Source organism: Tenrec ecaudatus, chromosome 6 (genome assembly GCF_050624435.1).
Source record: "Tenrec ecaudatus isolate mTenEca1 chromosome 6, mTenEca1.hap1, whole genome shotgun sequence".
Classification (NCBI taxonomy): Eukaryota; Metazoa; Chordata; class Mammalia; order Afrosoricida; family Tenrecidae; genus Tenrec; species Tenrec ecaudatus.
In genome coordinates this window covers 123,581,821-123,596,759 of record NC_134535.1, presented here as the reverse complement: position 1 = coordinate 123,596,759, position 14,939 = coordinate 123,581,821, and the positions used below count along the sequence as shown (strand labels likewise).

General features: G+C 38.2%; 1 protein-coding gene across 1 annotated transcript in view; it reads right to left on the bottom strand.

Annotated features, from left to right (window-relative positions):
- Nucleotides 1-14,939, bottom strand: part of LOC142451637 (ovostatin homolog 2-like) — a 52,106-nt gene that overhangs the window by 34,012 nt on the left and 3,155 nt on the right. Inside the window, exons 5-13 of the mRNA XM_075553357.1 lie at nucleotides 14,436-14,456; nucleotides 13,485-13,653; nucleotides 12,918-13,002; nucleotides 10,517-10,634; nucleotides 6,079-6,190; nucleotides 4,510-4,619; nucleotides 4,030-4,188; nucleotides 2,402-2,629; nucleotides 46-216 (exon numbers count right to left, since the gene is read on the bottom strand). Of these exons, the coding sequence (XP_075409472.1) occupies nucleotides 46-216; nucleotides 2,402-2,629; nucleotides 4,030-4,188; nucleotides 4,510-4,619; nucleotides 6,079-6,190; nucleotides 10,517-10,634; nucleotides 12,918-13,002; nucleotides 13,485-13,653; nucleotides 14,436-14,456 (1,173 nt within the window). The remainder of the gene's footprint in view (nucleotides 1-45; nucleotides 217-2,401; nucleotides 2,630-4,029; nucleotides 4,189-4,509; nucleotides 4,620-6,078; nucleotides 6,191-10,516; nucleotides 10,635-12,917; nucleotides 13,003-13,484; nucleotides 13,654-14,435; nucleotides 14,457-14,939) is intronic.

Genomic DNA, 14,939 nt, shown 5'->3' with positions numbered 1-14,939 from the left:
ATGTTCAACCTCTCATGGGGAGCAGGTTCCACATAGAGGAATTACCTTGTTTTTAAAGCACTTGTCCACCTGGAATTTGACGCTGTCGGCCACAATCTCCCCACTCGGATGGAGGGTGTACACAAACACAATGGCCACAGGAGCCAGGTCAGCACTGATGTCGACAGGGAATGAGAAGTTTCCATTCCAGACTGTGTGAATAAGAAATGCCATCAACTGATATAATGGCACCAATTGCCTGGATGAGTGTGCCCACTTCGATAACACCAGATGTCTTACAAATAAAATGAAGAAACTGGACAGATCAGTAATGGGAACACTTACGCAGGGACAATATTTTGCTTTGGTGACATCACTTTTCTACAATGGGCTTGATGACACGGCAAGAAAAGAAACCAGTGAAAACCTCCTCCATCAAAGTGTTAATAGCTTGCCCTCGGTCATTCTAACTCTTGCCCTCTAGCCGCACATGCGTTCTTTTGAGCCTCTTGACTCTATTACTGTGCTATTTCCTTATGAAGAAAAGCAGGGAAGATGAGTGAACATTACAAAGCGAATGTCTTATACATACTATTGTTCCTGATTTCCTTCTCTCCACTGAAGAGGATGGTTCCTCTTACCATCACCTGTGCAGGACAAAGAAATGCAATAAGGGATAATATATCTTAAAAAAAATCACTTTATTGGGGGCTCTTACATCTCTTATTGCTATCCACATGTATATCCATTGTGTCAAACACATTTATACATTTCTTGCCGTCATCATTTTCAAAACATTTTCTTTCTACTTGAGTCATGGTAACAGCTCGTTTCCCCCTCCCCCTACCCTCCTTCCCTCATGAACCCTTGGAAATTTATAATTTTTTTCATCTCTTACACTGACCACTATCTCCCTTCACCCATGTTTTTATTGTTCATCCCCCTGGGAAGGGGTTATATGTAGATCATTGTGATCAATTTCCCCTTTCTCTCCCGACCTCCCTACCCTCCTGGTATTGCTATTCTCATTATTGGTCCTGAGGGGTTTATCTGTCCTGGATTCCCTGTGTTTTGAGAACTTATCTGTACCAGTGTACATGCTCTGGTCTAGGCGGATATATAAGGTAGAATTGGGGTCATGATAGTGGGGCAGTGAGGGTCAGGGGAGGAAGCATTAAAGAACTAGAGGAAAGTTGTATGTTCATCGGTGCTACACTGCACCCTGACTGGCTCATCTCTTCCCTGTGACCCTTCTGTAAGAGGTTGTCCAAATGTCTACAGATGGGCTTTGGGTCTCCACTCTGTGGCCCTCCACCCCAATTCTCATTGATATAATTGTTTGTTCTGGGTCTTTGATGCCTGATACCTGATCCCTTTGCCATCTCATGATCACACAGGCTAGTGTGCTTCTTCCATGTGGACTTTGCTGCTTCTCAGTTAGATGGCCACTTGTTTATCTTCAAGCCTTTAAGACCCCAGCTGCTGTATCTTTTGATAGCCGGGCATCATCAGCTTTCTTCACCTCATTTGCTTATGCACACGTTTATCTTTAGCGATCATGTCAGGGGAGATGAGCACCACAGAAGGCTGGGTTATTAGAACAAAGTGCAAGTTGCTGACGGAGTACTTAGTGGAGGCCCAGTGTCCATCTGCTGCCTTAATACTTAACAAATAAATATGTGTACATAGATCTATTTCCCTACTGTTATATATAAATATTTTACATATTCAAATGCCTGTATTTAGACCTCTACAATTGTCCTTTGCCTTCTAGTTACTTTCTTCTTGTTCCACTATCATGTTCAGGCTTCATTCAGGTTTCAGTAATTCTTCTCAGCTACCTTGCCCTTGATCAAGCCCCACCAGGCATCCTATGCCCTCCTCACCATTGATTTTAGATCACCTGTTGTTCCCTTGTTCCTGGGTTTGTTGACAGCCCCCTTCCTTTACCCCGCCTCCCCCTCTCCTGTGTCCTCCCAGAACCATTGGTCCCGTTGATTTCTTATCTGGATTGTAAGGGATAATATTTCTAATAATAATTCTCATGATAAGATAAAGGAGTTTGCATGAAGTAATGTTTTTAAAGGGGATTTTGCAAAACTTGTACAAGAATACAAAAAAGTGAGATCATAGTTCACTGTGAGTCTATTATGTGCTAGGATTTGACCTTTGGGAAATTAAAGTTGTCTTTATCTTTTCTATGTGCTTGTTTTCAATGAATCCAATAGAAGAAGGCTTCAGAATTTTAATGGAAAAGTTTAATTTTATCCCCCCCACACTCACATTTTTGAAGCTCCTTCATGATCAAGGTTAGAAGTTTGCTGTCACTCAGATGGACATGACAGACTTGATATGTCTTTGTGAAACTGCATTCCACTAACCAGTCCACCCAATAGATTCCCTGAAACTATGTGCAACTCACCAAATAGAAGAAATTTACATTTGAATTATCAGGATATGCTTTGCTGTTGAGGGAATAATGCACATTAACAATCTTCTGTTGATTGCACTTAAGCTGCTTTGGCTCTGGGATGATCTTCAGGAAGCTGTCGGTTCGGGAGTAAAATCGTGAGACTGACCAATAAGCATCTCCATAGTCAGGTGTCAACCAGTTGGAACCGTAGCACTTACTAGGTCGAATATATGTGGCCTAATTTAAGAGAGGAAAGCAAAGAATCTGAAGAGTATAGAAAACTCTGGGTTTTTTCAAAACAAGAAGTGTCTTAGTTTATGTTTCATATTCTGTCTTCTTCTTTTTTTCAAATAGGAGAATATATCAAAGAGTATTACTACAAAATCAAAGACACATTTTTTGGGAAAAAAATGTGAAGGCATTATTTCTCAAGATAAATTTCATCTATGTCAATGTATTTTGGAAGGATATGTTTGCAACTCTATAACCCTACCCTAAATCATTCTGCCCTCTTCAATCTACACTCCCTCAAAATGGTAGTTTGGGCATCCTGGAGAGATTCGAATCATGTTGCATTTCAATGTTCTTTGCATTTGGGGAACAAAAAGACATCCGAAGGGGTGAAATCTGGGAGTAAGTTTTCCCCAACAGCCCTGGTTACACTTGAAAAATGAGCAGATACATCATTACGATGGAGAACAATAAATTCCTCGACATAACTTTCCTGGACTTTTTTCACCAAAGCAGTTATCAGTTTTCTTAAAACTTCTTCCTTACAAGCCCCATTGAATGTCCATTTGTCCCTTGGGGACAAAAAACCAACACAAACAAAAAATGATCAAGATGATTCCTTTGGAATCTCAGCATCAGTCCCTACAACGTTCTGAGCTGACCTCTGTGCCTTGAATTTAACTGGCCCAGCAGAGCTCCTTAGACACTTCTATTTTCTTTGATTGGACATTGTTGAAAGGACCTTAACAAGACTAAGACCAGTCTAGGACCGAGAGAGTTCATCTGCAGTCATCCACTGATCACAGTAGCGGGTTTAAAATGTTTTGTCTAGAATAAACCCATGCAAATAAGTAGTGATACTTTTGGATATATATATATATATATATATATATATATATATATATATATATATATATATATAATGATCAAAGCTATATAAAATTTCACAAGACCTACAATGTGTTCTTTATTCTTATCCCAATTGTGGCAGAAAATTATATTTAAGCATTATTTCTTTGAACTACATTTGAACACAGACAAATCATCTAATTGAAAAGAAAACTGTTTAAGCAGCAGAAAAACAAATTACAGTGTGTGTGTTCATTTATGCATAAAATGATCTAACGAAAAAAAAGTCAGCCTATCTCCATGAGTTATTTTCAGTTTCCCAGAGGTTAATATGAATTCTTCTCTGATGGCATTCTAATAATTTAATAAAATATTAGTTTCTGATTATAGTCTCATATAATGTTTAACAAAGCAACACATCATATAAAAAGTCCCCAATTTTATAACTTTTGTTAAAATATACTCTCAATATAAGTGATTCCTTAGTGCTGAAATTACAAATGTGCAAATTCTCTGTGGGATTTTTGATGGTCTTTGTGTTTCTTTTGATCACTTACTTTCAGTCTGTATTGTGGATCAAACATGTCTGAAGTGTCAATGGAAAACTGAGCTTCACCATTCTCATCTGTGGTGTAGTTTCCTATAACTTTTTCATTCAGCTCCAATTGTAATAACTTGCTTACCATAGGTACATCATTGGAATCAGAAAATTTAAGCTGTATGAGAAAGAAGGAAGCTTCATTATTCCTAAAATGACAGAATTTTCACATTCCTACAGAGAATACCTTGTTTGTAGTTGTTCTTAAATTCCAATACAGAGAAAGATGCTCTGATAAGTAAATATATACCATAAAAACAGCTACAATCTCATCTGTTCCTTTCTTTCATCCTAAGTCTTTCCCCAAAAGATAAGATACATTAATGATAAAAATACATGATTTTCATATAGAAAAATGGGAGTGAGACTGGAAAGTTTCAAAGGCCAAGCTATGATCCAGTAAATGTCATGAAAATATGTATTTTTCAATCAAACCTACGGTTCCAGAAAAAGTAATTCCTCTTCTATAGTAAAGGTCTGTGTTCTCAAAGCTCACAGTCCCAAGTAATTGAGTGATAGAAACAGATGTCTTTTCACTGTTCTGCACACCTGTAAGAAAGACATGATGAGGAGCTGTCACAAAAGGATTCACTCATTTGATCAAGCATTCGAAATGTCAGACAGCTTAGGATACATATGCAAACGCCTCTATAGTCATCTTCCAAGCCTACATCGAAGGGGAGCCATGTGGATGCTTTGGGCCATGCTCCAGAGCACTATGTATTTGGCTGTAGTACCTACGTCAAAATGAACAATACAGTCAACTTGAAAATGTTTGAATTAGAAGCAGGAGAGATGTTCTTAAGTCCCTTGCTCCTGACACTCAACGCAGGTCTAGTTTGAGACTCCGTACAGTGTAGAATGCTGTAAATATCTCAACAATAAGGCTTTCCTTTTCTGAAATGCTTCTCAAGACTTCAAGATAACCGAATTCAACAAATATCGGATCATAAAGCCAACAGAAATGTTTGTGATACCAACAAAACAAGTAAATAAGTAGACAAACATTTTGACTGAGTTAATATCAATAGCAATTTAAATGCTACACTATTCCCTACTAGGGATGCCATCACAATATTAATTAAGAAGATTTGCACAAACATTTTATAAGTTTAATCTCAAGCTCTTTTAAATGAAACTTTAAAAATTATTCATCGAACCTAATGTCATCTTCCCAAGTATTAAGTGCCTATCATGTGCCATTTTGAAAAATTCTCTTTCACATTTTACTTGCATTCTCACTTGCAAGACTCCCCAGTTAAGTCAAACCAGAAATTGACCAACTTTCCCTGCAAAGTATCTGACAGCTAATGTCTAGGCAGGGGCCACCTGACTGCTGGGGCCATCTTTCAGTTCCGTTGTGTTATCTATAAAGCCAGGTAAACAAACTGGCGTGGCTGTGTCGCAATAAAACCAATTTACAGGAAATAGTAGGTGTGCCTCTCAACTTGTAGATTATAGACCCTGGGGGTCCTTGCATGGTGCACATGGTTAAAGCTTTCAGTCACTCTAAAAGGTGGGAGGTTAGGAGCACCCCCTATCCATACTCCCCTCCCCTGAGAGTCCTCAGAAGGAAGGCCTGGACATTGACTTCTAAAAACTCAGCCAAGTGACGACTTAGGGAGCACAGTTCCACTCTGACACATTTGGAGTCCACTTGGCAACAACGGGAGGAGTATTTGTTGACCCACTGCTGGGCAATTGCTTATCAATTGATTAACACTCCGTTACAATGAGATGCTCTACATGCCACTATTTATTAGCTCAGTTGTACTATTTCAGAGTGTACTCTCTATTTGTCTGACCGATACGGGCAAAGAAGAAGAAATAAACATGTAACATGCCTACAATAGAATGATTTTAAATAGTAGTAAGAGAATCAAAATCAAAAGAAATCCTCAGGTTGATCTCTTGTCAAATGTACTTCATTGGGGTATACTGAGCAAGAAAGTGATTGCCATTAAAACTGCCCTTTATAACCAACTTACCCTTAAAGTAAGATCATTACCTGTTCCAAATTCCGTAACAGCTGCCTTGATAGAAAATGACATAAAAAATCCATACTGGTAGAGTTGGAAGGCTTTTGTATTGACCACTTGAGAAGCACACCCATTTACCAACTGAAAAATAAAGAGAAAGTATATTGAAAAAATTGGGATCCAAGAGTCTTTAAAAATGATAGGTGCTTTGCACACATAGGTAATGCTCACCTTCCAGCCTTCCTCATGCCTGCCCTGTGACTAGTCCTCACAGGCTTTTGAAAAATGACCAAACGATTGAAGGAAAATCAGGGGGGGAAGAGAAGGGAAAAGGGAGGTGGCAGTAGAAAGAAGAGAGTAATCCATATGTCATGTCGTGATTTTCAAGGAAGTCCTCTGGGAACTGTGTAGAAGGGACTAGATTATAGGCTAACAATGGAGCTTAATGTTTTAAAGGAGTAAAATTTTAAGACCATTATTACTGAGCCACATCACTGGGAATATTGCCTCAGTTGTATGGAACACAGGTCCAATAAGTTCATCCTCCACTAAAAATAACAGAGAAAGTGGCAGGATTTCAAAGTAGGTCAAAAATGACTATAGAAGACAAATGATAATTAAATCTCTGTAGCTTATATTTATAATCCCTACAAAGGACAGAAGACCAGATGGAGGAGAAACACCTTTCACATGTGTATCACTGAATTTATTAGGTAAATTGAAGAGAAGATACATACATTCATCTTATTCTCGAGTGTACTATAGGAGCCGGGTACTGTTATTATCCCCATTCTATGAATAAACTGAACCAGGCACATTGTTTAACTTGCCCAAGCTCATACAACTAAAAGATTATACAGTTCTTAGGCATCCTGACTCTAGACCAAATTTAAAATGAATGATAAAAAAGCTATCAGAGAAAATTGAGTTACTTTAGAATTAATTTTAAATGTTTTCCAGTAATTCTTAAAGAGAAAGTAGAAGGAAAATCAATAAAAATCTGGACATTTGCGTAATGTCCTGTATCAAAAATGTATGGTGTTAAACTGTGCCTAATGGAAAATGTAAAACTCCAAGTGTGCTTGATTCATACAGTAGGAATGGTAGTGCTCCCTAAGGGTATCAATATGCTATTTAAATATCAATCTGATATTTTAAAAACAGTTTTGTTGGCATCTAATCCACATATCATACAATTCAGTAGTTAAAGTGTGTCACAAAGAGTTGTACAATCATTATCATAATCAATTTTGGAACTTTTTTCCTTCCTTGTACTCATTGCTATTAGCTCCTCATTTCATCCCCACCTCCCTTGGCATTGCCTTAAGCAACTATTCATCCAGAGTTGCTCTCTCTCTCTCGATTTAGGGAACCCTGGTGATGTAGTGGTTACTCCTTGGATTGTGATCTTAAAAGTAAGCAGTTCAAACCCACCAGCCACTCCAAAGGAGAAAGATGGGGTGTTGTACTCCGTAAACAGTGACAGTCTCAGAAAGTCACCTACCAGTTCCACTCTGCCCTATAGGGTCACTATGACTTTGCATCGATTCCCTGGCAGTGACGTTGGCTTGGTTTTGGATTTCAGATACAGAAAAACCAGGCTTTTCTTCCAACATGCTTCTAAGTGTACTTGGACTGATTTTTCTGTTTTTGCTGTTAGCAAGAACACATGGCAACTGTTTGTAGCACTCACCGATGAAAATAAAAGGAATAAGATTTACTGTATTCGAAACCAGTTGGAACAGGAAAACCTACACACTAGAAACTTAGCTAGCCAAGATTGGAGGGTGTCTAAGGCCTCACATGTTAGGGCCTTACACCGACTGGCCAAGGAAATCATCAAACGTGGATGAGCTGGCTTAGATATTGGGAGGGTAGAGGGTGAGTGGGTTGGAAAGAGGGAACCGATTACAAGGATCTACATGTGACCTCCTCCCTGGGGGACAGACAACAGAAAAGAGGTGAAAGTAGATGCTGGACAGGGCAAGATATGACAAAAAATAATTTATAAATTATCAAGGGCTCATGAGGGAGGGGGCAGTGGAGAGGGAGGGGAAAAAAGAGGACCTGATGCCAAGGGCTTAAGTGGAGAGCAAATGCTTTGAAAATGATGAGGGCAAAGGATGTACAGATGTGCTTTACACAATTGATGTATGTATGGATTGTGATAAGAGTTATATGAGCCCCTGATAAAATGTTTTAAAAAAACCTCAAGTTCATGATAAGAAACACATTACAGACTCAGGTGTTCACAAGAACGGAAGGATTAAATAATGTGCTCAGGGCAGTGAAAATATTTCAACACGAAAGAAACCAAAACAGAAAACTCTTCGACTTCCTTTTGATGAGGTATACCAATCAGAAGAGAAAGACTTGCTCCAACATGGCATTTGGGGCATGTGTTCTTTTCCCCCACAATCCTGCCAATAGACCAATCTCACACGTCAACCTCCTGAGAGAATGCGGGTCTTTAATCCGTCACTTTTCCTGTTCTGAGTACCGTGCTAACACTGCCAAATTATAAAACCTCAGGTCTGTCCCTGGTTTGCTTCACTGACCAGAATAGGAGCAGTTGAAAGGCACGTGGGATCATTAGTAAACAGGGTATTCTCCCCTGGAGACTCCCCGGCATCGATGAGAGGAGTTTGAGTACTTAGAAAATTTTGCATGGTCATGTGCTAACAATGCTTAATGTTAAAATCATATATGGTTTCATCTATCTATGTATCATCTATCTATCTTCTATCTCCCCAACTGTCCTTCAGCTCAAGAAACTTATTGCAAGTACTCTATTTCAAATGAGTCTAAGCTGTCCTACAGGAAGATCGCTGTATCAATTTTTTACTATTGTTTGTCACACAAGGGGAGGGGAGAATAAAACTCAAGCTGAGTGAACATCCATTCATAGGTAAAATGGTTGACTCAATTACATTGTGACCATCAACCATCCAGTGGAATAATATACTGTGATACGGCAGATTTGCATTCAACTTTTCTTAGTCTGCTTTTTTTTTTTATTTTAGAGAAAATAATTCTGTCTTTATCCAATCATGTGCTATTGCCTTAAAGAATGTCACCTAATTTGGCGAGGAACTTCAGGATTATCAGGCTTAAACTATTAACTATGAGGTACACTTAAATTACACATTTGAATGTCAAAGACATCCAACCAAAAGGCAGGGTTGTTCACCAACTAAGAGCAAAAATGCAACATGAGCATTAAGATGCTGCAGGGAGTCCCTTGGTAGTGCATTAGTTTAAGCACTCATTTACAGGCAAAAGGCCAGGAGATAAAATCCACCCAAAGGCACTTTGGAAGACAGGTTTGGTGGTAGGTCACGGCCCTGAAAATCCTACGGAGCAGTTCTGCTTTGCACACTTCGAAAAACCCAACTCATTGCCATTGATTCTTAGTGAATCCTATGGAACAAGGTTGAATTGCCCTGTGGGTTTCACTGAACTTTAACTTTTGATGGGAGTAGACTCACCTTTCTCCCAAAGAGCAGCTGGTGATTTCAAACTGCTGACCTTGGGGAAAGCAGCCCAACATGTGACACCACCCGGCTCCTGGGGTCACCACAAGTCACAATGCACTGGATGACAACCATTCCTAACAAGGGTCCTAACTGATCATAAGAAATGGTGGCTTAAATATCAACTGCAAATTTAAATTAATAAAAGTTGACTGTGTGAATTATAAATGTTTGTAAATGAACTGCTTTCACAAGACCAATTCTCTGTTACCTGGTTGGCAGTATCTGGTGTTGGTTTATCCAATGAGTGATGTATGCATGAGATTACTTGTGATGGCAAATCTTTAGTGAACAATTTTACCTTTCTCACCACGTCTAAATTTAAGATCTGGTTAATGTCTGTCTTTTTCCTCAACCCACAGCACCTTCCCATGGAATTAAAGCCTCCTAACAGCTACAGTTTCTGAATGGGACAAAGTATTCCGTAAGCAAAATAAGCACCATCTGGGATGTGGTAAATTCCACGTGCAAGTCTTTCTTCGAGATTAAGAAGTGATACATATAAACCTGTGCCTATCTTGCGTATTACATAATCTGCTCCGGTTGTAAGGCTTATGAATGTGCAAAACAATAGCGGGAAGTCCCCAGTGTCTGAAACAGGGAGACTGATGAGATCTTTACAATTCTAAACCCCGTGACTCTATAGAGGCAATGCAATTTACCTGGTCTGGTGGGGGGGGGGGGGATGGCTCTGATGGTGCTTTGGGGCAAGCCGCGGACTGCTAACCTCAAGGCTGGTGGCTTGCTTTGGGAATTCGAGGAGAAAGAGATCCGTGTTAGACACTGCACTTTCTCCTCTTCCTTTATTCTAGCTAATGACAGCCTCCATTGATCACAAAATGAAAGCAGGGGCATTGCTATGTCTCTCAGATGAATGCAAAGAAAGAAAGTGACATGGATGAAGACTTCTCAGAGTAAAGTTCATGGCCTGTACCTGTGCAGTGAACTGCTCACAGATTTCATTGTTGTTTTCTTCACAGTTTCCCCTGGAATAAAACTGCCTGCATACTTGAATGTGAACTTTTCCTGGCACAGGTTGGCCATAGGTATACCTAGTAGGGGAGAGCATACTTTTGATTATGGGTGGACAATCTCATAGCAATATTTTACAATCTTCTTCGGCAGATTATTTGATATCTGTAAATGATGAGTACTGTGACGTAGCAAATTCCATTAGGAACCCTCATTGATTGGTACTATCTCCCCACAGAATCTAGGTAAAACGGAGTACTTGACCTGCTCTTATTTATTAATGACACTTAAAATAGTGGTGACTCTCAAATAACCCAAAACTTTACTGCATGACACACAATCATTAGAATGAGTTTTTAAAATTACATTGAAATATTATAGCAATATTAGAAACATGGATTGCTATACTTTCCCTTATATAATCATAGATATATATAATCTAAAAATGGATAATTCCTAAATCTTGGAATACTTCAGGGTTAATCTATTTTATATATGTTTTGATATTTTACCTCCAATAAATATAAAATGTGGGATTTGAATAAGCTGAATATAAATGAACCAAATTAACCAAAAGTATAACCCAGCAGGGGAGGTGGTGCAGTTAACATAAATGTAATATTTTCCTTAAATGCACGCATGTCTGTCTTCCTTCTATAGTATGGCTGTAACACAATTATCAGAGTGGGTGGTTTTAACCAACAGGCATTTATTGTTTCACAGCTTGAAACCTGCTGCCAACCTGCCCTCGGTTCCCGCGCATGGTGACCCTATTGGGCCTCTGAAAGTGCCCGTCTTTATGAGAGCAGAGAGCCTCCTCTTTCTCCTGGGGAGCAGCTGCGGTTAGCAACGCAATGCCCCGCCCGCACCACCACCAGGGCAATGCGCACTCTGAGCGCCTCTGCTCTTGTTTGAGTCAAGAGTCAGACTCGACTTGATGGCGACGATTTTGGGTTCATTTGGTATATATATCAGGTGTTTCCATACATCATCTCACCTATTTTCCCCAGTGTTCCTGAAATTGAAGTATGTTATGACATATGACATTTTACAAATAAGTCAATTGAGATCAAGTACCCTATTTTTAAGCTGTGAAATTCAGATTCAAACTGTCGGATTCCACAACCTATGATTTTTTCTACCTCAATAAACTATTTACCCCTTTATTAAAAAATTCCTAATGATTTTGAGAATAGGAGACAACCACTAAAATTATCCATTCATGTGAATGTTAATTACAAATAAAATATAGGTAAGACTTAAATATTTTGCTCACGGATTTCTCTTTTTTATTTCTGAAGTAAACATGTATCCCTCCTATTATCTACAGCGAATGCATGTCTATGACTCAAATCTTCATGCAGGACAGAGTAAGAAATCTACCTTTGTTTCTTATTTGAAAAGCTGTCTGGGGAGACTCACACAGTCCCTTTGTCAATGGATAATTTTCTTCCTTCTTAAAAGCCCAGTTCATCTTTGCGGCTGTTTGCGAACATGGTCTAACTTGATACTGTGTTCTCAAGCTGTTCCACTCTTTCTCCCAAAGGATGTAGTACAAAGAGCATATATGATATTATAAGAATGTAATTTGAGGAAAGCAAGCTGATGATAGCTTTAGACATACTGATTTCATTCGTGATGCTTAGGAACAATCTTGTAACAAGAATTGCTCCTGCCTCAGATGTCTGGTCCCGTTGCAGGACCTTCTTATTGCTGGTACCTATTTATTACTTAAAATAGCTATTTATTACTAAATAAATACTTATTTATTACTTATAATTGCATTCAATCTGAATGCAATGATAGAAAAAGATTCAAGAAGTCTAAATAATAGACTATAATAAAATATATTAAGGCACAACCAATCCCATGTTGACATTAAGCTTAGCAAGACTTATTTTGACCCTTTCCATCCATTTGTTCTACTTTTCTAACACGTCATTGGGCAGGTACATAATTAGTGCTGTTAATTGTAGTGAAAATTCCTGGCTTTGTGTAGGATTTTTCCAGTGCAGTCTTTCATAGGTCCAGAATTCCTTAAAGCCTATTGGTTACCCCATCATTTTTAGCACAGGTTATCTATGAATGGGAACTATTCATCAAACATTATTGTTGTTGTTTGCCATCACAAGATCAGAGGAAAACAAATCACGGTGTTAATGGCAAAAACAAAGTTGCATTTTTATGTTTTCCTTAATATTTTTCAGTGTCTACAATGGGAACTCATTAGTTCTCAATGTATTATGTACTTATTATTCAGTGTAGAAGTATGCAATTAAGTTTGCACGAGTAATTTCATTTCTCATTTTCTTTGAGCTTTATATCAACCTATGGGGACAATCCCCTTTATAATATATACTCACTTAGCACATACAGTCGCCGGGAATTCATTATCAGAAATAGTCAGTGATTTGGGTGCGTTGATCTTAACTTCAAACTTGGGCAAAACTGTGAAAAATTAAAATATGCTTACTTTAACCCTCACAATTACTAGTATACAAAGTTTAATTTCACTCCTATAGATAAACATGTCTACATTTACAATGTTTCCCGTGAAGAGATCTGTGTAGGCCAAGTTTCAATTGCCCTGCTTTCTTGGTGGCACCAATTTACCACAGTACTTAATGATTTTCCATAGAAGACTTTCTTAGTCTCTTTGTTTCTGATTTTATCTGTTGTGATGCTGCCTAGAAGATTGTCTTGAAACTAGCAAATGGACTCTTTCTTAGAAGATAAGTCAGGCATCAGACTAAACATATCTGTCAGTAGTTAAGAAGAAAAAAGAGGAAATGACAAAACATAAGAAAAAAAGAAGGCAGGGAAATAAATTCAGCCTTATATACGTTTGTCTAAATCTCGCATAAAAGCAGTGTTGTTGGGTCTTTCCAACTTCTATCTGTGCAGTACAGCCATACAGAGGGATTGCTTACCGTATTTCTCAACAGTAAAGGGGTGTGTCACTGTCTTTCCTGATTTTTTTTCCACAGTAATCAAGTATTTTCCAAGAATTGGTTCTGAAATCAACTGGAATAAAAGCTGGGTAATATTTTGGAAGGAAGTCACATTCTGCCACTGGAAGATCCTATTGCTTTGAGGATTCTAGAAAATAAAGATATAATAACAGTCAGAAGTTGTATGATGAGTGCAATATTTTCCTTCTTCACTACAGGTCCTTTGTGTTGTTAATAGAAATAAGAAAGCCCTAACGTTTTATTGAATTAATTATCTCAGATCAGAAGAACAGTATATCTTTGTTAATGTATGCGAATTCAATTTTACAGCATATTTTCTAAAGCCTGAACGATAAGAAAAAATAACTTATCACTAATACTTTTATTTTTCTCTTTCTGAAGCAGAGTTGCATACAGAATCAACTAAAAGCTCCACGTGCACACTCTAGAGTTAGGCTTCGCAAAGGAGGCTGAGCACACACCAAGAGGCGCTCCCACTTACACACGGCCATAGAGTCTGTTCTGACTCTGAGCAACCCTACGAAGTGGAACTGTGCCGTAGGGTCTCTGAGACTGGACACCAGTAGATACTTGCTCTAATAAAGATTCAACCAGGTTGACACTATTTTTCACTGGATCTCTATGTACGCAGGTCAGGAGTCACAGATTGCATATAGAAGCTACTAAACAAGAAATTCCCCGTGTAAGAACTAGTGGCTGCTGATGGCACCTCCTTTCCTTTGTTTGATTTCAGCATATGGGGCCTGATTGTAGAGCACATGATCCTGGTCCAATAAATCCAGTGATATTATCCAGCTACCCCACATTTCCATTATACTGACTTCTGATTATGCCTAATGAACATTAGACTTACATTTTTATTTATCTGAATTTTACAAAGTAATTGACATATAAAAAGAACACTCTTACCTGAAGTGTGATTAAAGGATACTGAAAGGGAAGAAAAATACAGATTAATACTGTAATGAAGGTTATATGATTTACTTCTTAAAAATAGATTTATTGGCATATAGTTCATGAACTATACAATTCAATGGTTTAAATACTTTTAAAAAGAGTTGTGTACTCCTGACCAAAGTCAACTTTAGAACATTTTCTTCATTCTTGTGCCCATTATAATTTTCTCTTCATTACTCCCCAACTTCCTCTGCCAGAACCCTAAAGAACTGTTAATCTAGGTAATATCTCTATGGATTTATCTATCTAGGGTTTCATATGAAGAAAACCATACCCAAACACTCTACAACACCAACAAAATGATATGCTTTCTTAAGTGTTGAAACTTAGCTCTTACTCTATCAAAGGACAACTTTTTTTTTTTAAATCTAAAATCATCAAAAAAACCTAAAATGTGACAGAGATCTTAAATATCATCTGGAACATGGAAAGTAAACTCCTTTACATAGATTTTCT